At 30.0% G+C, this 23,063-nt stretch overlaps 5 protein-coding genes across 14 annotated transcripts; 2 read left to right on the top strand and 3 right to left on the bottom strand.

The window, feature by feature from the left end:
- The first annotated feature begins 19 nt into the window (after positions 1-19).
- On the top strand, positions 20-5,986 carry LOC114873474 (protein MMS22-like). 6 transcript variants are annotated; one of them, XM_046287414.1, is made up of 20 exons: positions 20-517; positions 596-730; positions 805-958; positions 1,041-1,226; positions 1,296-1,409; positions 1,494-1,691; positions 1,763-2,010; positions 2,083-2,180; positions 2,229-2,416; positions 2,519-2,677; positions 2,744-2,987; positions 3,061-3,295; positions 3,358-3,454; positions 3,528-3,722; positions 3,788-3,961; positions 4,042-4,395; positions 4,464-4,666; positions 4,750-4,938; positions 5,017-5,070; positions 5,804-5,986. In XM_046287414.1, coding segments are annotated over exons 1-20 (3,450 nt in total). In that variant the 5' UTR covers positions 20-293; the 3' UTR covers positions 5,805-5,986. The 6 variants fall into 6 exon arrangements, with proteins under 6 accessions (XP_046143370.1, XP_046143371.1, XP_029037677.2 ...); XM_046287415.1 differs by lacking the exon at positions 5,804-5,986 and having other exon boundaries at positions 2,241-2,416; positions 5,017-5,258; XM_029181844.2 differs by lacking the exon at positions 5,804-5,986 and having other exon boundaries at positions 5,017-5,258.
- LOC114873479 (high mobility group protein 20A) lies at positions 5,072-7,757 on the bottom strand. The gene is made up of 9 exons (XM_029181855.1): positions 7,666-7,757; positions 7,352-7,428; positions 7,049-7,226; positions 6,787-6,974; positions 6,525-6,705; positions 6,165-6,447; positions 5,993-6,074; positions 5,702-5,917; positions 5,072-5,625 (listed from the first exon to the last, which is right to left on the bottom strand). The coding sequence occupies exons 4-9, from the start codon at positions 6,875-6,877 to the stop codon at positions 5,489-5,491; spliced, it is 990 nt and encodes a 329-aa protein (XP_029037688.1). The 5' UTR covers positions 6,878-6,974; positions 7,049-7,226; positions 7,352-7,428; positions 7,666-7,757; the 3' UTR covers positions 5,072-5,488.
- On the top strand, positions 7,352-20,430 carry LOC114873470 (serine/threonine-protein kinase ATR). 4 transcript variants are annotated; one of them, XR_003788945.2, is made up of 41 exons: positions 7,352-7,584; positions 7,681-7,886; positions 7,973-8,143; positions 8,204-8,361; positions 8,435-8,584; positions 8,653-8,851; positions 8,926-9,065; positions 9,153-9,721; positions 9,796-9,960; positions 10,032-10,520; positions 10,587-10,764; positions 10,834-11,079; positions 11,151-11,267; positions 11,347-11,469; positions 11,544-11,791; positions 11,866-12,087; positions 12,173-12,344; positions 12,413-12,539; positions 12,610-12,734; positions 12,816-12,976; positions 13,060-13,220; positions 13,318-13,511; positions 13,584-13,668; positions 13,742-13,887; positions 13,951-14,067; positions 14,150-14,289; positions 14,364-14,588; positions 14,670-14,930; positions 15,009-15,234; positions 15,325-15,509; positions 15,574-15,773; positions 15,853-16,025; positions 16,095-16,238; positions 16,302-16,459; positions 16,535-16,766; positions 16,848-16,986; positions 17,063-17,177; positions 17,261-17,414; positions 17,579-17,815; positions 17,893-18,149; positions 20,343-20,430. XR_003788945.2 is itself a non-coding variant. In XM_029181830.2 (40 exons), exons 1-40 carry the CDS (start codon positions 7,541-7,543, stop codon positions 18,073-18,075), a joined length of 7,485 nt encoding a protein of 2,494 aa, XP_029037663.2. In that variant the 5' UTR covers positions 7,352-7,540; the 3' UTR covers positions 18,076-18,190. The 4 variants fall into 4 exon arrangements, 1 of the variants encoding a protein (XP_029037663.2); XR_006829772.1 differs by lacking the exon at positions 20,343-20,430 and adding an exon at positions 18,374-19,833; XM_029181830.2 differs by lacking the exon at positions 20,343-20,430 and having other exon boundaries at positions 17,893-18,190.
- Positions 18,735-20,020, bottom strand: LOC114873361 (putative odorant receptor 85d). The gene is made up of 6 exons (XM_046287416.1): positions 19,845-20,020; positions 19,623-19,775; positions 19,352-19,538; positions 19,122-19,274; positions 18,940-19,040; positions 18,735-18,870 (listed from the first exon to the last, which is right to left on the bottom strand). The coding sequence occupies exons 1-6, from the start codon at positions 20,018-20,020 to the stop codon at positions 18,735-18,737; spliced, it is 906 nt and encodes a 301-aa protein (XP_046143372.1).
- Positions 20,398-22,910, bottom strand: LOC114873478 (actin-like protein 6B). 2 transcript variants are annotated; one of them, XM_029181854.2, is made up of 6 exons: positions 22,711-22,910; positions 22,163-22,508; positions 21,748-22,077; positions 21,423-21,674; positions 21,151-21,348; positions 20,398-21,075 (listed from the first exon to the last, which is right to left on the bottom strand). In XM_029181854.2, the coding sequence occupies exons 2-6, from the start codon at positions 22,487-22,489 to the stop codon at positions 20,860-20,862; spliced, it is 1,323 nt and encodes a 440-aa protein (XP_029037687.1). In that variant the 5' UTR covers positions 22,490-22,508; positions 22,711-22,910; the 3' UTR covers positions 20,398-20,859. The 2 variants fall into 2 exon arrangements, with proteins under 2 accessions (XP_029037687.1, XP_029037686.1); XM_029181853.2 differs by having other exon boundaries at positions 22,603-22,909.
- Between the last annotated feature and the right edge of the window lie 153 nt (positions 22,911-23,063).

The raw sequence follows: 23,063 nt of genomic DNA, 5'->3' as shown, positions 1-23,063 counted from the left end.
CCAGTAGAAGTTACTTACCGATTTACCGTAGTTTCCCCTGTTACCGAAAATGGATCGGCAACTTGTTGAATAGTTTCAGCTGTTTTTGTATAGAATTTTTCAGTCTTGTGCTGAATTGAAAAGAAAACAGAATCAAAGAGAGTGAAAATTGGGTCTTGTCAGATGTCAGTCTGTGGTGTGGTAAAAACGGGACTGGTATAGACTGATCTGGGACCCCCTAAATCATAACCCCTTGAAAACAAAGGCATGTCCAGTCTTTTGCCTCTGTAGTGCTTTGTAGTCACTGATAAGTCATGGTACAGATGGATGTTTGTTTAACTTTTAATTGCAATGGAAAGGTGAATTTTAATGATTGGGAATTAAGTAAAGATGGTTTATTCTCAAGTGGAGAAGTGGAAAATGTTTTATATCCACGAGATGAACACCTTTTGTCAGATGTGGACATACAACTATTTGAATGCACTGTGTCTGCATCAACAGTTCTGTTAGATTTGAAACATTACATAAAATGCATGGAGTGAGAAATACTTATTTTATCTTATTACATATGGTTATAAGAGACTTTCTCTTAAGTTTTTTAAATATTTGTTCACAGTATGCAGCTGAAAATCCTCTGTAGACATGAGAGTTATAGTCAAGTTTTAAATTCTACGATAGACAATACTGATTTTTATTATATAAGATGTACAGTATCTGAATTTGTTTCATATATTCGAGCATATTTGAATAGGTAAGGTAGTTTTTCTTATCTATAATTATTATTGTTTAAACTGTTCATGTTTTAATAACATGACTTTTTTTTAGCATAAAATGGGACCTTCATTCCTTGCTTGTTATAAACGAGGACATTGAAAATGAGTTTAATGCATTATTTGATACTATGAAAAGATTCCTTAATCGATTAAGAAGTATCCCAGATGCTACATTTCATTATGCGCCCTCTAAGTTGGGTAATCAGGTCTGTAAATACATATCTAAGAGGCTTACACCGAAAGGTATAATGTTGCCTATATATTTTTAATATAAATTATATGTTGCAGTGCACACAACCAGAATATCATATGTACCATATGCACATAGAATTACGATGGCTCTTTATTTCATTAATGTATACAAGAAACACATATTGCCAGTATTCAATGGAAAATCAATTAGATGAATTTGAAAACATTCAAAAAATGATTATTAATGATCTAATTTATATTTCATTAAAAGTGTTTGAAACGGTAAAAGACATACTTTATCCAAGAAAGTTATGATTAGACAGATTAAATCATTCTTGTAACATATTTTAGGTGCCTTTGGTAAATTTACAACAAAAGACTCCATATAATTGTACTTGTATTCGAGAATTATGGCTTATGTTTCAAGTATTTACTGATAACTTATCTGAAAGAATGAAATCGAAGGTACTAGTATTAGAATTTTTTGTATTATTACATATGTATTGAAACAATGTCATAAAATATTTACAAATTTTCCTTTATGTATAGACTTTTTGGGATTATGTAAACGACTGTATGGATGAATTATTTAATAGAAATGTATCCGACAGTAAACAAGAACCTAGATACCAATCTTTAATACCTTGTAAAAATTCTGAATTATTTTGTCTTTGGATAATATACAATCTTTCACTTTTATATGGATACAATAATGATGGTGTATATTTGGGATCGAAATGTTCAAGGGTGATTATACTTTATTTTATTGTATTAAATTTAATTGTATTAAATTTACATGGACTTTATATTTGTTAAAGATCAAGCCTAATTATGAGCAACTTGAAAAAATTTTGAAAACATACATCTCTAAAGGTGGAAAAGATGGTGAAAGAGATGCAATTGATGAAGAATTACGTATCATGATACCTTTATTAAGTACTATTGTTATTAATTGGTGGCAGCCACGGGTATCAATAATTTCTCTTCTGTGGGATTGCTTTCATAAAAGATTAGATGAACCATTTTTATTACAAGCAACTGGTCCTTGGACTTTATCAGTTGAAAAGTATGTAAATAACTTACGTACATCTATGCAATGCAATTTACCACAATTTGTTAAAACAGAGTATTTTAATAGGAAAACAGCTACAGATATCCTTAAACAAGTAAAAGACAGAATTAATAATGTAGAATGTGTCAAAGAGTCAAGTTATGGAATGTTTCTACGTTTACTTGGTGAGTATTCTTTTTTAAGGCAACTTTAATAAAGACGGTAATTTTAAGTATATATTACAGGATCATTTTTACGAATAAATTATAGTAACAGTGACATAAAACATTGGAACCAAATCAAAAGTCGTATCTATTCAAAATTTTCTAAAAGCAAAGTTCAAGAATTTACTATAACTGGTTTATATAATTTCATTTCATTATTTTTAACATTAGCAATAACTGCAGACACTACAAATGTTGTAAGTATTTTACACGTACCTTAAATTGTTTTTCTTTCAAATGTTTATTATTATTATTATTATTACTATTATTATTATAAATACATGACTTTTTGGTTACAGTGTACGGTAATGCTTGACCTTTTACCAGCGATAAGAGAATACAATAGTGAGAATAGCAAAAAATATATCTTAATTTGGAAAGGAAAGTTGACTGTTCTTCTCTTGTACAACGATCTTAAGCTCAATCTTACAAGTATAGCTTCTCTCTATATAGATACGGTATAGTACAAATTTTTATTGTAATTAATTTCATTAATCCCACATTTATTTCAGTTGTATTTGTAGGTAAATACTGTATGTTGCCGTAAAGATGATACTTCCCGTTCAATGATGAGTAATTTTGTCGATGTATTCGGTACAGTCTTATCATCGTGTAACATGGAATTAGGAGAACATTTGCTACTAAGTGGATGGATAGATCGGTATTTGTTAGAATGTCCAAATAAAATAGTTGGAACATTAACAAGAAAATTAATTAACGTTTTCGACAAATGTGTTTTTCTCATTAATACTAATTCCTCTAATACAGGTTCATTATTTTTTGATTAGCTAATATTATTTATTTCATTTCCATCTGTTTCTTTAATTTAGTTATTTAATAGGTTTAGACGGCGTAGAAAAGATGTTGGTTGCTTTATGGTGTTACGTCGCGTGTAGAGTACGGCAGCTGGTTTTTGATCCCGCTCTTACCAGCGATCACTACAGAGATATCGCAAAACTTGCTGTTGCATTTACTTTAGAAGCACTGAGAAATCCGACAATAGCAAAAAAGCATAAACATTCAGCTATGTCTTTATTCCAACACTTTGCGTCCTCGATAATCGTTAAAGACATTAGGTAAAATAAGAATAATTATCAAGTACAATCATTATGAATATATCACGTTAAATTCATTTTAGAATCACAAGGTATTATCTTATGCTAATACTGGAGCGGAAACAAGCAATTCAAGACCTAAAAAAAGAAATAAAAAATTTCGATACAGTAATTGTTCAAGTCGGTAATTAAAGTTTCTCAATAAAAGGTTTTCAGTAATGAAGTTTTCAGTAATCCTATCCTTGAATTGTAGGCATGGATAAAATGTTCTATTATTGGTCATAATACAAATGGAGATGAAATAAAAATTCTACAGAATTATGTATCACAGTTAAGTGAAATACAACAAATGTTTGAAACATCTAATGATATTCAAGAATTTCAAACGAGTAGAGAATCTGTATTAATATTTATGATGCACGCTATGAAGAAACGAAACATTTTGAAGGTATACATTTAAAAAATTTAAAGGTATAATTCAGTCACAAAGTATTAATTATTTATATATTTCAGACTGAACAAGAACGAATTCAGTATGACATAAAATGGAAACAATATTTTAATCATATAGAAAAATGGATCCTTACACCAGTTACAGAAGAAACAAATGATTCTGAATTAGCTTTGTGGATATACAGATGCATTGGGACTTTAATTCTTTGTACCTCTACTATGCTATATTCTAAAGTAAGTATAAATATATTTGGCTGTAAAATATAATTGATAAATAAGTATATAAGATAAATTAACGTAAGTCTTTTCCGTAGAACCAACCAAACAATATGTTTAAAATATTATTGAATAAGACAATATTATCAGTAGAACAGCCGTTTTTAAAAAATTTGGGAAAAAAGACATTTTCTATGATACTTTTAGGCATAGAAACCCTTAATGTTAAAAGTGATATATCTCTTCAAGTACTAATACGAGATCTTTTCGATCAGTATATGACTCTTTTAATAACTCCAATTACTAATACAAACAATTTTAAAGTATCTGACTCATTACTAAAGTGTTTTAAAGATGCAAAAGCAGATTTTATCCACTTGATATTCGAAATATTGGTGACGAATTTTTTTACAATTACTAATGACAACTTAATGCATAAGCATTCTTATCTGGTATGTATCATATATACCTTTTTCGAAAGAACATATCATAATCGGACATATTTTTCAATAAATTCTAGGTAATGATCATTCTACAAAATCTACTTAAGGGTGAGAAAAATTATCCATGTCATATAATAGAATACATCATATTGATTTGCTCACCCCATATTTTTGGATGCTACATAAAAGTTCATGATCATCATCCACATAAACAACAAACTATTGATTTTATAAATAACGTTACTAGGAATTCATATTACAAAGAAAACCGTTCATTGCAGTTGGTATTTTTTTTTTTTTTTTTTTTGCAATTAATTTTACGTCGATTTTCGAACAGTAATTTATTAAACTAATAAATTTCAGGAATAAGTTAAACAATGTTATATCTAGTGTTGTTCAAAAATCCTTAATATCAAATCAACATAATACTTTTGAATTATTACGTTCAATTTTACCAGCAATGACTGATATAGTACAATTTTTATCGCCACAAATTGAAAATATTTTAAGTGATTTGGAGAAAAATCGACGTCCAAATGCAGCATCATTTAGGTAAAAATGGTCGTGAAAACTAATTTTTGAAATATGTACTTATGTACCTATGATTATTATGTGTTACTTTATTTCCAGATATTCATGGAATCAACTTGAAAATATTATGAAAAATATGAAGAAAAATCAATAGTAAGTTTAAAAAATTTATTAATAAATAGTCGGCAGTACCATTATGATACTTTGGTATTATGCTACAGAGTAATTATACATGTACATATACATATGTATGTAAATTACATAAACGAATAGCTTATGTTCGTATGTGTAACTGCATATAAGTAATTATATCGTATAAATTACATTCACTTAAAAAATAACAGATGATTCTCAAACCATAAAACGAAAGAAGAAAGTTATTGTTACATATGGTACAGATATACTGTCATTGTCAACGTATGCAGCATATGTAACTTAAAAAAAAATATATATATATATATTTTACAAAATATGTAAAAAAGAATATAATTACTTTTTTTTATTTTCGATGTGAATGCCTTGAACGATGATGTTTTATTGATGTAGTAGTTGTACTACCGGGGGGCGATCGTCATCCACTTAATTCGAGGCGAGATACGGCATTACGCACAGCATTTCGCAAAGACTGTTCGGTATTACCACTTAATAATGATTCGAGTCTTTCCACGTAACTATCAATATTTTGTAACGTTGCACCTTCATTTGTTCCTAGAAATAAACAATCGATATTTATAAACAGTATAAAACACAAATAACGATTGAAGAATAATTTTAAAAATTCAACCTGGGAGTGGTACTGTGGCAAAACAACCAGCTAATTGTGAACGAAGAGAGTCTAAGTGACGTTGTAAAGCCTGATTTGTCGTGCGTTGTTGATTTGTTTCAGATTCTAAACGATTTACCGCCGCATATAGACTATCTACATGTCGCTGAAGAACAGCATTTTGAGCCTCATAATCTGAGGTGGCTTTTCTCAATTGTCTTAATTCTGCTTCACATGCTATAAATACAACATGAAACATAAATGAAATTTGTAAATTAGTTTCATGAAAATACGAAAACTATTTTCATTTACCTTTGTTATGATCCAAAAATTCTTCTGTAAAAATAGGTATATCAAAGCCTGTAAAGTCATTGTCTTTATCTTGTTGAATATCCTAATGAAAAAATTAAATATTATTATTATTATTGTTATTATTGTTATTAATATAATGAACAAAAAACTGAAGGAAATGAAAGTATCATACATTCTGCTCAGAGTTCAGGTCCGTTCCATTCCTTTCTTGTTTTCTGTTTTCTTGTTGTTTCTCTGAAGATTGTTTTTCACTAAACAAACGATATGCTTCTGTTTGCTTATAATCACTAAACTCACGATTATAACGTTCTTTGTCTTGTTCTGCTGCATCTAAATATTGTTGCTTTTGATCAGTGGGTAAATTACTCCATTCAGAAGCAAGAAGTTTTGTGATTTCAGCAAATGACAGTGTTGGATTTTCACTCCTTACTTTTTCTCTTCGATCATTTAAAAACCTGTATTGGATTTTCTTACTTAGTTAATAGTTTTTGTTTATTTTATATCTACTTATTTTGGATACGCAAAGTCATACCTAAAATAACCTGTTAATGGCTGCTTTGGAGCAGTTGCATCTCTAGGTGCTTTTTTCCTCTTTTTAGCTCTATTAGTTGTATTAGTAGCATTACTACCCACAACAGATGTGTTATTCTTTTTAATTCCATTATCACATACAGAATCTGGTGTCTTATCCTCTCCACTTGCTGGTGATTTGTCTAAGGAATGAATTATTATATTAAACATGTGACTGTTTAAATACTGTGTTAATATTAAATTGAAACAAAAATTTATCATACTGGTATGTTCTTCGGTTTCTCCATTGTAAATGGGCTGATCTGGCCCACCATTGCTTTCAGGCACATCATTAATTGGTGCAATTTCACTCATTTCTTATATATAAATCTATTTTGTTGTAATATTTGATATATTTCAAACGAAATACATAACTTAGTTCTATTGAGTATAATGATAACTGTACTGCTGTCTGGAAGGTTATATAAAATGTAACATCATTTCACAAGATGTGTAAAATTAATAAATCCCAAAATTTGTACTTACTGCAATTAACACATTTTTAATCAATTGAATATAAGGATTTATTTAATGATATAAAGGTTTCTGAGGTTAAACGACGAGACTGCTTGCAACTCTGTTGTATTTGAGCACAACCAAAACTCTCCAAGCAAATTAGCACCGGTGTTATGCTGTCACGTGTATTTTATAAGCGGAAATCAATCTTTCATGACAAAAGTAATATACCGAAAAAAATACATAATCATAAAACTTGGTTAGCATAAACACTAAAGCCGACTTCTCATCGAAGAAATTTCACGACGCTAATTCAAAAGTTGATGATTTTACCGCTGAATTCTAACCGTAGAGGATCCCAGTCGCGGGAACAGTATTTCTTGTTTGTAATAAATAAGGTAGTTGATATTCTATAACAGGTTTTAAACAAGATTAATAGTTGTATTGTTGTCTTCCTTTGTCTTATGACGGTACAATTAATTTTATACATCTTCTATCGTGTATTGAAGCTTGAAGAGTAGTATGGAAGTAAATGATAGCTCAATGATTCTTCAAAATAATAGCAGGTAAATTATTTCATACAGTTCCTTAACAGAATGTAATTTCATTTATATATAATGATTAACAATTGAAATAATATATATTACCATTCATTTTTACAGTAGTGTAACAGTAGCAGACTCAGTATGGAAGTTCATTAATAGCCCTGTGATTGCAATCTTTTCTGATTTAAAAAATGCAACAGCCAAGCAAATGCTTTCTTCTCTGTTGGAGTCAATACTTAAGGGATCTGCTACTTTGACTACAGTTTTAGTTCCACCTTTCAATAATGGGATACCAAATGAAACATTACAATGTCAATATGCTGGTAAAAAGAATTATATAATAAATATAAATATTAATTATATCATTAGTATTTTGTAATGTTAAAGTCAAATTGTGTTGAATTTACAGCATTTGGCACCTGGCTATTTGGGATAATGTTTCATATAATTGGAGATCCTTTAAGTGATAATATTTTAAACAACAGTATAGAAATACAAGCTTGTATGCTTCGTATATTATCTAGACATCACATTACAATGTTTGAAACAATTAGTCTCGAATATATGAATATTCTTCAAGGTATGTAATGGTAATGTACAAGAGTAAGTTTGCAAATATGATTAATTTTATCAATTTCAGAGATATCAGAATTTTATAAAACAAATTTAGATGAAAATGAAATTGTATTGGACAAGTTTAATGCGGAAAGGAACATTATAGAGAATCTAGATCTACAAGCATTTCCTATTACACTAAAGTGTTCTAATATACCATTGGTTCAGATATCTATATTAAAAGTAATATGTTTGAGTTTAAATTTTATTCACCTGTTTCATGTTATTATAATAAGGATTGTATTAATTTTTTCAGATCATAGAAAAAACAGGGATTTCAGGTTGGAATCAGAAAGTACTCTCTCAAACAGTATTGCAAGTTATTATGATATCTGTTCCAAATGTGAAATTTGTAGCATTAGATGTTTGCGTAAAATTGATGAAATTTTCGTTATTGGAGAGACAGGTAAGCCTAGTGTAAAGAAACGTTAAGAAATTTATGTTAATTATTAATTTTTTAATTTTAATTTGAAGGAATTTGAAAGTTTGATTCTTTATACTATTGAAGTTATTAAAGGAATTCCTACATGGTCGAACTTGAATGAACTATCAGAAAATCAATTGAGACAATTTTTATGGACGCTAGTTCAATTTATTCAGTTTTTACCTACATTTGTGAATAGTATAGAAGTATGTTTTCAAATCATTGATCTAACAGTTTATGAACTAATATGTAAGTTAACTACGTGTAAATATTTTTCGGGTTGTTTCCCTATAATAAAGTGTGAATTAAAAATTGATGTTTAGGGTTTGCTCCTAAACTCAGTGCTGTGGAAGCACTTAAAGAAGCTGCGTGTAATAAAATTCGACGATATTTTATGAAGGAACCAAGAATCTGTACCTTTTCTGAAGTACAGAAACTTGTTTCGTATTTCGACCATTTTCCGGTTTGTAACAGTTTATCAAGTTTATGGATCTTCTTGTAACGTGTATATATTTTCGTGTGATGATTAGATAGTGTGAAATTGTTGCAGGATTTTATTGACATTTTCGTCCAAACCGTTCTCATTGATGTTAAATACACTGGTAGTAAAAGTAGTTCTGTCAGTGATATTTGCAAATCATGGAATTTATTGAAGAAAGAATTAATAACTGCAACAGAAATGAGAAAATTTGACAAATCTCTTCATATTTTAAAAGCCTCGCGTATTTTACAGTCTTGGCTGAAAGACCTAAAATTGCCTACAAATTTATATACAAACGAATTAAAAGACATCTTGAATATACTCCTGCAGAATTTAAATTCGGAACATTGTGAGCAGAAAAAAATTATTTTTGAAAATTTAGCTCATCTTATGGCACATAATGAGTCAAATAAAGACTTAATTGAGAAAATATTAGCATTACCATTTACTCAACATATTGAAATTTCTGAGAATGTAGTGAGTAATCACATGAAAGAAACTACCAGGTCTCTTGACAATGCTACAATGTTAAAATGTCTTGAAGTTTTGTGTGAATATGGTAATGTAACAGACCGGTTAAAAATATTGAATACCTGTATAATTAACTGCGATACGGAATTATCGATAGGAGCAGTGTTGTAAGTATTCTTTGTTCAAAAATTTATGTATCGGAAATATATATCTATGTATTAATATTTAAACAAATTTTTAGGAATAGTATTTTGCTTTTAAAAAATGGAGAAATAAAATTAGAAGATATTTCAAAATATGTTCTTCAACCTGCATTACATTCAAATGAACAAAAGGTTCACGAAATGCTTGTGATTGTATTAGGTAAAATGAGTTGTTATTTATCTGGACATGCAACTTTTATAAGGTAATTTTTGTAGGTACTTAATTTTTTCTGTAATTACTGAAATGTTTGATAAAGGGATGTTTCATCAACAGGGATACAAATGTTACAAAATGGACGATACAATGCAAGCGTTGTAACAATTGCTCTGAAAGCAGCTCTGAAAATGCTAATATTTATCATGTCTCAGAAGAACATGATCGTCTGCTTAATCAATGTTTCAGTTTATTGTCTTCAAACTTTGCTTCAGTACGTTTGCGCATTTCTGAAAACATTCTCTGCTTTTCAAATCACATTTCATCGTTTAATAACACCGAAGTAGCAAAACTGTGGTTTCCATACATGGAAGATGAAAATTCAGTAATTCGTTTTAATATCGCTGCAACAGTAAAAGGAGTATTAATGAATAAAATAAATACTGTAGCTGTATCTACGACATCTGTTGAAGACGATGTACCTGGTTCTTTGGATAAATTTGTTGGATCACTTATTAATACCATAGCAAGTGCGCTTATGAAAGCTTTGCGAAGTTCAAATCATGCTTTACACGATACATTACTTGTGACAGCAAAAAATTGTGCATGGTAACTACCGAAATTTATTGATTTTATTCGAAAATATGCGAATTAAATTCCTTTTTTTAATTTTAGTATTCCATTGCATATAATTGAGAGACGAATTTTGAACATATTTTTGATTTCTGTATTATATTCGACCTCGTCTTCGGCAGCAGTAGCATTTGCTACTACTGCATATCACGACATTGCTAAATTTTTAAACGTTTCTCCAAAAGTTTTGTACATTCGATATAAAAGGAATTTTCTTAAGGTACGTACGCGAGTCTCTTGAAAATGAAGAAACATTTCTATAAATATAATATCCGGTGTTTAATTACAGTTAATAATGCAGTGTGCAGTTTATAATTTTATACAGTATTCCTACAATATGGCTACATCGATACATCGAGTAGCAAAATGTATCGGATACGATGGGTCACGTCAATTATTACGTAAAGATGGTCATCATGCAGTCTGTTTTTTGCTTTCCTTTATTGTTAATGTACCGAATGCAAAAGTTCTTTTACACGATATAGCCGAATTAATTAGTATGGACGAGAAACAAATGTTAAAGGAATATTTCCCTGTACGTTGGTAAAATTTTATTTACTTTTATCATTACTACTATTTTATTGCAATTTAAATGTTTTTAATTAGTATATTTGCAGTTATGCATTTTTAAACATGCCGCTTACGACTGCTTCAGAATGTTTGGAATTAGTGTCAAGAATCACGCAAACGAGTTTGTCATTTTTAACGAAAGAATCATTTATGGTAATAATAATGAAACTATAAATTATATTGTTTTGCAGCTAACGTGCAGTTTTAATGCTTATCACAAATGTAATTGTAGGGTATATTTGAAGAACTTATGTTAAATTTTCATGAATCTCCTGAAAAAATAGTTGGGCTACTAAAAATTATATCGGATTACGATAACAGCTTGGAAAAAAATTTCATTATACATAAAGGAATTGTAAGTCTGCATTTTGATTTGCTTCGTTGCGTATGTTATTAAAAAAAAGGACATTATATTTGTAACATTTATAGGAATCTTATTTGAATCTACGTTTACACGGTATATTAGTAAACTTTGATATGAAACTTGGGCCTAAATCAGATGAACATACACAACAATCTGCACTTGCTTCATTAGCTGCACTGATGAGATATATGGGTACACAATATTTAACACCTTTAAGGTATAAAATTCTAGCAACACTGAGGACGTCGCTAGGATTTAAAAGACCCGGATTCGGTCCTCTTGTATGCGATGCGTGGAACGCGTTCATTCATAAGTATGTAAATGAAAAATGAAAGTACATGAAACATTTCAAATTATATAACTATGCATTTTTGAAAATTGTTTCAGTATAAATGTTAAAGAAATTGGACCATTATTACCAACTATATGCGTATCATTATTATCATTATTAAAAATGTATCCAGAAGCCGTAATTAATATATTTAAGTTTTTAGTTATACAATGCAACGAAGAAAATTCTGATTACGTTGCCGAGTTATTTTTTGTCGATGATATGGAAGTTCCCGATGAAATTTCAAACATAATTAAAGCACGCATTTTGCAAGTTAGGTATACGAAAAAATATTTTTGTTTATATGTATATGTGTTCTTAATATAGATATGTTTTATCTACTAAGCTATACGTAAACTTTAGGCCTGAAGGCTTTGAAGCAAATTTAAAGTTATGGCTTCAACGAATTACTCATGACACAGACGAAGTAAGAGCTAGAGCTTTGACATATTTACAAAAATTTCTAGCCGAACATCGAACTAAATTAAATGAAATGATTTTAAGTGGAACAAATATTCATCCACTGATTGTTGATGTACGTTTATTTTCTTTATAATATGTAATTATGTCAATGATACGTAATAATGACAAATACCTTTTTAGTTATTGGATACATTATTAATTGGGTGTCAACATAAAGATGAATCTATTCGTTTATTATACGGTGAATGTTTAGGAGAACTGGGTGCTATTGAACCAAGCTTTCTTCCACGCAAAATTATTTCGAGAGGTATGTTATTTAATAATTAATTTACTTGTGATTTATTATTTAGTTCTCTCTTTTTTTTTAAATATTTCAGACGACATTCAATTTATTTCTGATATGAATGAAGAATTTGCCTGTGCTATACTCTTTGAACATGTACGAGCGTTGCAAATGCAGAAAAGTAGTCAAAGCATGGATTGCTTTTCACTTGCTATTCAAGTATGTAATGCACTAACAATAAGTTGCGAGCTTTATTCTGCAAATTTATTTATACTTTATCAAATATGTATAAAATTGTAGGAAATTTTAAAAACATATGATATTTCACCGAATCGACAAAATTGTCAACTATGGAACAGTCTCCCTGTAACTATGAGGCAAATTATTACTCCTTTCTTAACATCACATTACAAGATAGCAGCCATTAGTGACGATAATATGTTTCCTCATCCTATTTATAGGTAAATATTTGGAAAATACAAAACGTTTAGTTACCGTAATAAAGAAGAATGAATGCTAAATTATTTTGCATCTTTTTTTACAGTTCGGAACTCGGTTCTTCGGTAGAAAATTGGGCTTATAATTGGCTTTATAGTATGGTCAGTAACATTCGTGATGAAACGCTGAATAACTTATTACAAGCGTGTAAATTGGCGCTTAAACGGGATATAAAAATACTAACATTTTGTTTACCTCATGTTGTATGTAAGTAATTTTGGTAATACTGTTTTAATAATATGAAAATTCAGTTACAGTAATGATTTGTTTATATGTACATGTAGTTATATTTTCCATTAACTAGCATACATAATAACGAATGGGACAGAAGAAGAACACAGAAAAATACGGGAAGAGATATTGACGATAATCGATGTCAGAAAAAAACCTACGCTTGATCCGGAATTGTCGTGTCATCGACCTCTTCGACATGGACACAGCGTGAAAGCAGATAATACAAGAATTTCTGAAGAAACTAGACGAACACGTTGTGCTCAGGTATGTCAATCAGTAGAAATCAATATTCTTATTCAATATTCTTAATTTTATAATATTATAACTTTTGGATAGATTGTGTTTTCGGTACTAGATCATTTACAAAGATGGCTTTGGGAACAGCGATTAAAGCGTGATCATAAATACGAAGCACTTAAGGGTAATGCTTTCAATTACTAAATACAATTTATAATGAAATGTTAATGAAATTCACTAGTTCGGCGTTCATTTAGGATTTTGCGAGAAATTAAATACATTAGTAGTAGCTAAGGGTTGTTACCAATCTCGGGAATATCATAGAGCATTAATGTACTTGGAACAACATATGGCTTCCTCTAACAAACGATTGTCAGAAGCATTGGAGGGTGGATTACTTGCTGTAAGTGAATTCTCATAAAAAATTAAACTAGATAGTTGAGTGGTTACAGTCTTCTCTTTGTAGAAAATATATGCACAATTAGACGAGCCGGATGGTATATCTGGTATATTAGCTATCCAAGATCATACTCCTACAGTTCAACAATTAGTTCTGGCTCATGAAGTTAATGGACAACTTCAGGTACAATAAAATTTGTTTTTAACGTTTAAACATTTATTATTGTTATACACGTAGTTGACATACATATTTGTAATATGCGTAGGACGCAGCTACGTGTTATGAAAGATTAGCTCAGAAAAGAGCTTTGAAACATACATATTTGCAAGGCATGATTCAGTGTTATCTTGGTCTCGATCAACCCTTCACCGCGAAACATATTACTGAAGGAGTTTTGAGGAGTAGGTACGTTGTATAAAATGGAGATGTTGAAGAACAGTGGTGCCGATTAATACATTAAAGAAAAATTTGTATTTTAGGCCAGAGCTGGAACCATTAATGATCGAACATGAACCATTTTGGAGATTGGCTCATTTTACTAGACTCGATGACACTCCCCAAAAAAATATAAAGCATGTACTACTTGAAGATCTTAAGAAGGGTATTAAGCCAGATTTACTATCATTGAAAAAAAACTTAGTATCACTTTTGGAGGATGCTTCACGCCCGGGGGCTTATCAACAAAGTTATTCCTATATTATGAAGTAAGATTAATATTTAAAATGGCTTTAAAGAGTGACAAAAATGTACACATGAAATTTATTAAATTTTATCACAATAATTAGGTTACATATATTAAATGAATTTGACAAAGCAGTTTCTGCCATGTTAACTGACGTAGAACAATTACCAATGATATTCGAAGAATGGGAGAAACGTGGTCAACTTGTTCGGGCTTCGCGTGGAGTAGAATTTATTTTGAGTATGCGCAGAGCTACGTTAGATTTAGCGGTGCAATTACAACAAGAAATTGACAATAATGAAAGTGAGATACTTAAGCATGAAATTGGTAAAACCTGGCTCAAAAGTGCCAAAATTGCCCGAAAGTATGCACTTTTATTAATACATAAATATTAGTTATCTTTTTTTCTTTTTACTTTATATCCCAACTATGTATTTTGTAGAAGTGGATTACACCAACAAGCTTACATGTATATATTATCAGCTAGTGATTCATGTCCATCACAACAGCTTTATATCGAACAAGCTCAATTATATTGGCAGAAAGGTTGTCAAGAAGATGCTTTTACAACATTAAAACGATGTTTTTCTAGTTGTTTCAAACCAGCAACATATTACAAAACTTTACCCACGAGAGAATGCGTTGAAGAGAGGAAACAGTGCGCAAAGGTTTATTTTTAAACAAAATATATATATATACATATATGTATAATACCGAAGACTAATATTAATATTAATTTTCTTTTTTTTCTTTTTCAGGCCAAACTTTTGTATGCAAGATACAACGATGAAACAGTTAATGTAGATACCGATGCTAATATTATAAATTATAAAGAAGCTATTGAAGTTTGGAGAGAATGGGAAAAAAGTTTACTCTACTGTGCACAGTATTATGAATCCGTTATAGATAGAATGACCGATGAAGAAAAAGATACAAGAGGACGGTAAATACGTCTAAAAAAATACTTTACAATGAAAATACTTTAATTAAAAATGTTATATTTCTAGAGACTTACAAGTACATACTATGAATTACTATGGAAAGTCACTTCAGTATGGGTGCAAATACATTCATCAATCTATGCCAAGAATGTTAACTATATGGTTGGATTTCGCTTCTCGTGCAACATCAAGGCTTATCTCTTCCGCGAACTTAGAACAGAATAAACTTCGACAAGATGCACTATTAAAAATGACAAAAATTATGGGTAATTATTGAATAGTTGTAATAAAATTAACAAGTTTAAAAACTAAATGATGCATACATATATTTTTTTCACGATACAGAGGTATATCAAGAAAGGCTACCAATATTTATGTGGCTAACTGCATTCAGTCAACTCGTATCCAGAATATGTCATCCCTCCACGGAAGTACAAAATACTCTCTGTATAATATTAGCAAAGTTAATTCATGCCTATCCTCAACACAGTTTATGGATGATGGCATCGGTTATCAATGTAAATTTTTTGATTACTAATCAATCAGCAACAAATTTATATTGGTCCTGATCTAAAATGTTTTTTCAGTCTTCCTACCCTGCACGCCAAAAACGGTGTCAAGAAATTCTCGGTCACCCTAAACTAAAAACGGTTGAAATGACAAAACTTATCAGAGATTTTCATAAATTGTGGGAACGACTAATCGAGTTATCCAACAAAACAATACCGGATGTAAGTTAAGATATTTCAGTATTCTTGTCAATAAAATATTATAGATTCATGATTTTACGGCAGGGTCTTTTAAACACTACCGTAACTCAACTGTCTCGAAATCTTCCACGCTTACTTACGAGTAAGGATTTTAGTTCAATTATGATACCAACAACCAAGTTCAGGCAACTTCACTTGCCCTCTAAGGGTGCATCTTTAGAAAATTATAATCCATTTTCTTCGTACGTATAACATTCAAAATACCTGTTATTCGTATACACGAAGAATATAAATAATATCCTCTTTTCAATTCATAGAAAATGGGTTCATATAGTAGGGATAGAGGAGAATGTAGCTGTTATGCCATCGCTTCAAAGACCACGACGTATTACATTAAGAGGATCAGATGGTAAAGAATATCTTTTCATGTGTAAGCCTAAGGATGACCTACGAAGGGATTTTAGATTAATGGAATTTAATGATATTGTAAATAAATATCTTCAAAATGATCCAGAATCACGTCAAAGAAGATTATATATTCGAACATATGTAAGTATAATAATAAAAAAAAAAAAAAAAAAAAAAAGAAGAAAAATTGGTTTCTTTCAATTACTTATACTTATATTACAGAGTGTTGTACCTTTGAACGAAGAGTGTGGTTTGGTTGAATGGGTACCAAATTTAGTTGGTTTTAGACCTATTATAATGAACTTGTATAAAGAAAGAGGTATTGCTATTTCAAGCAGAGAACTTAGGAGCATGTTATGCAGTAAGTAGAAACAGCATAGTGCCGAATTAAATATTAATTGAATAAGAAACTTGCTTACTTGTCTATTATATTTTAGCTCTGAAAGATCTGTTAGATAAAAAGAGAAAGGTATTCTTAGAGCAACTTTTACCGCGACATCCCTCAGTACTCGGAGATTGGTTTCGTCTTACATTCCCTGATCCATATGGATGGTAACTTTCATCATTAATCAACTATGAATCAAATGAATATTTATTTTTCAATGAAAACGTATTGTGCGTGTATATAAAAATAGGTATGAGGCACGTACCGCTTACATTAGAACTACAGCAGTAATGTCCATGGTGGGATACATTCTCGGTCTTGGAGACCGCCATGGAGAGAATATATTATTCGATTCTAAATGTGGTGACTGCGTGCATGTGGACTTTAATTGTCTATTTAACAGGGTATGTAAAAAGTTACGAGCGTGAAGTTAAGTTAAACTGAAATTATTTAATTCCAATCGGTTGTGTGTTTAATAGAATAAAATATAATTAAACTGTATACATATACGTAAGTTGAAAATAATAGGTTTTTTTTAATCATAAAACTGAACACATTTTATTATCAGGGAGAATTGTTTGAATGGCCGGAACGTGTACCGTTTCGTTTAACGCATAATATGGTAGACGCTATGGGACCATTGAAAATTGAAGGACCGTTTAGACGTGCCTGCGAAATAACTATGAGGGTTCTTCGACAACAGAGTAGTACATTATTAAGTGTGCTAACACCATTCGTATATGACCCACTTGTAAGCTGGAATAAGAATCAGGCCGGTGAAGGTGGTGAAAAAACAAATGAAAAAGTAAGCTATAATACACGTTATATTACATTAAATAATTAATGCGAGTATAATGTAAAATATAACATAAAAAATTTTAGGCTGTAGAGCATATAAAGAATATAGAACAACGGCTTAAAGGGTTGATTCGATCTCATGGAAAAAAATTAGAAAATATTGCTTTAAATCTTAGTGTTGAAGGACAAACTAATCATCTGATTCTAGAAGCAACAAATGTAGATAATCTTTGTCAAATGTATTTCGGATGGGGCGCATACATGTAACGGACGTTGTAATTCATACAATTTATACATAATTTATACACAATACAGCAAACAAGTATAAACTTCAATTAGAGGTCAGTATATACATTTTAAACTTCTGAATTAAAGCTTCTAAGCATCATGAAGTACGAAAATGCAGTACTAAGTATCTGTAAATGATTATGATACAATTATTACTTCTTATAATTTTACATACAATAGTAAATAAGATCGTAATAGTAAAGATATTTGTTATTTTTATAAACAAAAGTATGGTAAACTTTACCGCAGAAAAATTTTCTAAATGCATCACATATAGTTTTCCAGCTGTAATAGAACAAGGTTTTTGAGAACGTAATATGATCATGCAGACTTCATCTTTAATACAACGTGGCAATTTGTACCATTGAATGGTGTATACAGCTGTGCTTATATCAGTACTCTATCATCATAAAAATCAATTTACAACAATATATATATATATATATATATATTATATATTCAATAAAAATTGTATACATTATATTATTTACCTGTCGCATTAAAATATCGCCGGGAAAACAGAAAAGTAATAATTGGAAAAGTGCCACGATTAAGTGAGAGAAGGATGTAATTAATTTAGAATGCTCTGTTAGTGCCTGTAATTAAGAACTTGTATTTACTTTATACTTTCCCGTTAATTAAGAAACAAAATACTTGGTTAAAGTTATACTTACAGTAGAAACCTGAAATCCAACAAAACAAATTATGATACTGCTAGTGATAGTTTGTAAAAAGAGCATTAGGTGAAAATTCTTTTCCATGTTATCACAAAACCTGAATTTCATTAGAATGAAAAAGAAAATAGTAGTAAAATGTGCACTTAAACGTATCAAAATCATTTACCAAAGAATGATTTGATGATGTTGAATCACATGCATCAATTGAATTTTTATATTGTACATATTGGTATCTATGTTTTTCAAATTATTTTCTGAATTGGTTATCTATAAGGTACGAAGTTATTGCTTAGATGATAATTCCATTAGTTTTACGGTAAAACTATATACGAATGATATGATACATACACAGTAAATACATGAATCAAGTTCCTTTAATTGTTGTTTAAGTACTGCAAAATGGCCACATGTATGAAGCAAAGCAGATGCTATTAAAGCATCAGTTGCAAGCATAATCAGAGCGCAGATATTTGTTGCTAACACTTGGTGTATATATATAATCTGTAGATGCATAAATTGAACATTCCAGTTGAATTGTATTTGTAGCAAAAGGAAAGTATATGCAACGTGTATAATACCTGATAGAAAGGAAATTTGTCAAAAGCCACAGGGGCTGCTCCAGTAAATGGAAAATTCTTCATAGTAAAATTATTATTTGAATCTTGATGTTTACTAATGAGTACTTCAATAATAGGTAAACTACTATAAAATAATAGTGTATTGAACATGGAAACAAGATAGCCCTTTGAAATGTATTTAGCATATCTAAAATAACATGTTTTTATTTATATTAAAACGTACTGTTACAGTAGCATTACTATTAGTTTGGAGATTAATGATATTATTTACATTGCATATTCTTGTAAATGTATAAAAACATCAACTTTAACTATGTTCCAATAACTTGTTAACATGAAATTAACAAAGTACTCCAAACTTTTTCTGTTGAACATCCAAATTATTGACTTTAATACAGCAAGTGCTATCGTTAACAAAGATGAACTGTAAACAATGAGAACTTCTTATTACTTCTATTAAATTTGAATTATTTAATTGTTAATTACTTCAAACCTTATGTCTAAAACAGTATCTAAGTCGTTCCAATTTTTATAAATTGTTACAATTTGTGCCACGATCATAAGTACAATGCAACTAACGCATGTAAGATATCTCGGCATGCTTATCGGATAAAAGCCGACAAATTTTAGAACTGCTTGAATTATAGAAGTATATTTTTTAATATCCATTGTATTTAATTAAACGATTAGTAACATTCAAGTAGACTATGTTTGAAAAACGTGGAGTTTGTCCATACTTGAAACTGTTTCATTTTCACTGAGCAACAATTTCTAAATAAATAGGTACCGTCAGTTTAATATATTTGATCATTAGCATTCATTATTAAGGGCATAATGATATGTTAGCTTTGTGCAATATTTGATGCTTTGATCTTGTGCTATGGCGATTAAAAGTAGTGTATAGCCACATTCGAATCATCAATATCAAAGTTACCGTTTGAAGTTCGGTTTTCAAGTCGTACATAATTTGTAAAGCATAATTTCTCTATAGAACATTACAGGCGATGATCAAAGAAGAGACGGTTCAAAGAGAAAATAAATAAAAAAACGGTCTTTACACTTGAAATTTATTGGAAAAAAGAGATGAACGTGACAAAGGAACAGTAGTAGTTGTAGAAGTTTGACAGACACAGCCTTTTACCGTAAGTTTATATAAAAATCTTAATAAAACTTTTTATACATAATTTCTTATAAAATTTTATTGCATTTATGCGGTGCATTAATAATAAATAAAATTTTCATTTTTTACTGAATACTTTACAAGTCCTTAATTAATATCTCGTATAAGTAGAAGATACTTATTCGTGTCTTAGATCAACATTTAAAACACAGATTAAATCAATATTAAAGAAAAATCAAATTTTTTGCTGTATATAAGAGTTAATTTTTCATAATGTTTCGTAATGTTTCATAACCATTTACTTAATCAAAGTTATCTAAAAGGTATTTGTACAAGTATTAATAATATTACTATATAAAGACAAGTTAAAATAAATTATCATCTTAATTTAGGGGCATTTTCGTTCTACTTGACTTTTTCCGCTTTCTTCGTATTCTTGACTTGAAATCCACATTTGTTGAAAAGTACCGATAGATGCTAAAATAGATCCACCTATCCAAGCTCCAAAACGCCGTTCAGCACATCCATTAACGCTAATCAATTTCAGTCTCATGCTAGAGGGAATTCTCATAGAAAGATCTCTATTTAAACGTTCTGGAAAGCCCTATAAAACACAGAGTATGTTGATAAAAATGTTTATATAAAATCAGGAACTAACAAATTTGTACAGATATGATACCTGAATAAACGAATTGCCACCAGTAACAACAACACTTCCATAAAGGGCCGGTCTTACGTCAACATCGCACATACCCACGCTAGTGGTAACAATATGTCCTACTCCTAACATAGTATTGCCGACCATACCACCCCGCATTTGTACTATACTAGGATCAAATAGTGCTTCGGGTATGCGAAATCTTTCACTTCCAAAATCCTTACAACATCATTAATAATTATTAAATACAAAACAATTATAGGATAACTATATCAGTACGATCGCTACAATACCTGATGATATCCAGTAGGAAACTCATATTGAACAGCTGGAATTGTGGAAACGATTTTCTCATCGTACGGAGTTTCTGATACTTGTAACACTGTAGCTTGGAAATCTTGAATAAGTTTCTTCACCATGTAATTGTGCCAGGATTTGGTAACTTCAGGCAACCCTTTCTTTTTTACCCACCTTGGCTTTTCATGATCTTTAACAACTTCTTTACTACCCACCATATAAGAAGGGGACAGATCAATGTCATTATCCTGTTATTATTTGTAAAATATAATTATTCAACTTGTATTTATTATAAGATGATATTTAGAATAATATTTATACCTGTAAAAATTGTCTACACTGCATACTTATATAGTCTCCTCCAAGGGGGGATTTGACTATTGCTTGTGTTAACACAAAACCATCTTGCACTGGTACAGCAGAAGTATGCGTTGCCCCGCTATCAACAACAATACCAGTTGCTCTGCCATTTGCAAAAGCAGCAAGAACTGCATTTTTAACCAGAAAGTAAGCTGGTACATTATATTTCTCAAACATTAATTCAGTTAGTTTTTCTCTTTTACTGCGTACATTCCATGGTGATTCAGAAAATAATACAGGATGATATTCTGCATCCGATTGGATTACTTTGGAATAAGTATAATCTAAAACCTATTAAAGCACATGTAATTGTACTTAATGTATGTAATATTTTTAAATTTATAGCTTTAGTCAAAATACTTCATCTTTATGTTACCTTTTCAAAATGATCCCAATCTTCGATCATTCCATCTTTCATGTAACTAACAACTTCCATATTCTTTCTTGGAACATGAAGTATAGTAGTATCAATATAATATTTGGTCCCAGACTGTGTAATGTTATTATCTGATTTTTTATCATCAATATCCATAGGTTCTGTTTTTGGTGCTGTACAATTGGCATCTTCTCCTACACCTACAACTGCTGGAATTTCAGCTTTTGGAGTATCTTCTTGAGCATAACCAACTCTCAAAGAATGATGACCCAAGTCAAATACCAAAGCTCCAATTTCATCTCCCCCATAAAGCATACCACCTGACATTTTGTTGATTTGAAAATATCTATAAGAATAAATATGTTTTGAAGGTAAAATAAATCCTTGCACGATAATATTTAAGCTCGTATTAAAATAGAAAGTTAATTTTGAATTCGTACCTTGTAAAAACAATATAAGCATTGAGTTTACATAAACCGGTAAGGTAATGTACTTTGAAAGAAATTAATACATTACATATATATTCCCATTTAAGCTTTACAACTTACCGTAATTTTTTTACAAAAATAATTCAATGAAATGACAAAAAGACATATATTTAACGGCTACATGAACATTTATTTATGTACTTTTCCAAACGTAACAGAAACATAACCTCAACTCGAAATGACGCTTTATGCCGCCACCATAAACATATTAATTTGTAGATAAGCGGACTTTTTAGAATCTTATAATAAGAACCTTATTAACAGAATTTTATTATTTTTGTATTCCTATTTGATTACTCTTACATGAAAATTACAATAATTCTTATGTATGTATATAAAAAGATATTGTGAGATGATTATAACAACATATTTGAAATTATTATCGTATCAAATAATAGTAAGCGATGCCTCGA

This window comes from Osmia bicornis, chromosome 10 (genome assembly GCF_907164935.1).
Source record: "Osmia bicornis bicornis chromosome 10, iOsmBic2.1, whole genome shotgun sequence".
Classification (NCBI taxonomy): domain Eukaryota; kingdom Metazoa; phylum Arthropoda; class Insecta; order Hymenoptera; family Megachilidae; genus Osmia; species Osmia bicornis.
The sequence above is the reverse complement of the archived record's forward strand: the minus strand, read 5'-3'. Positions and strand labels throughout refer to the sequence as shown.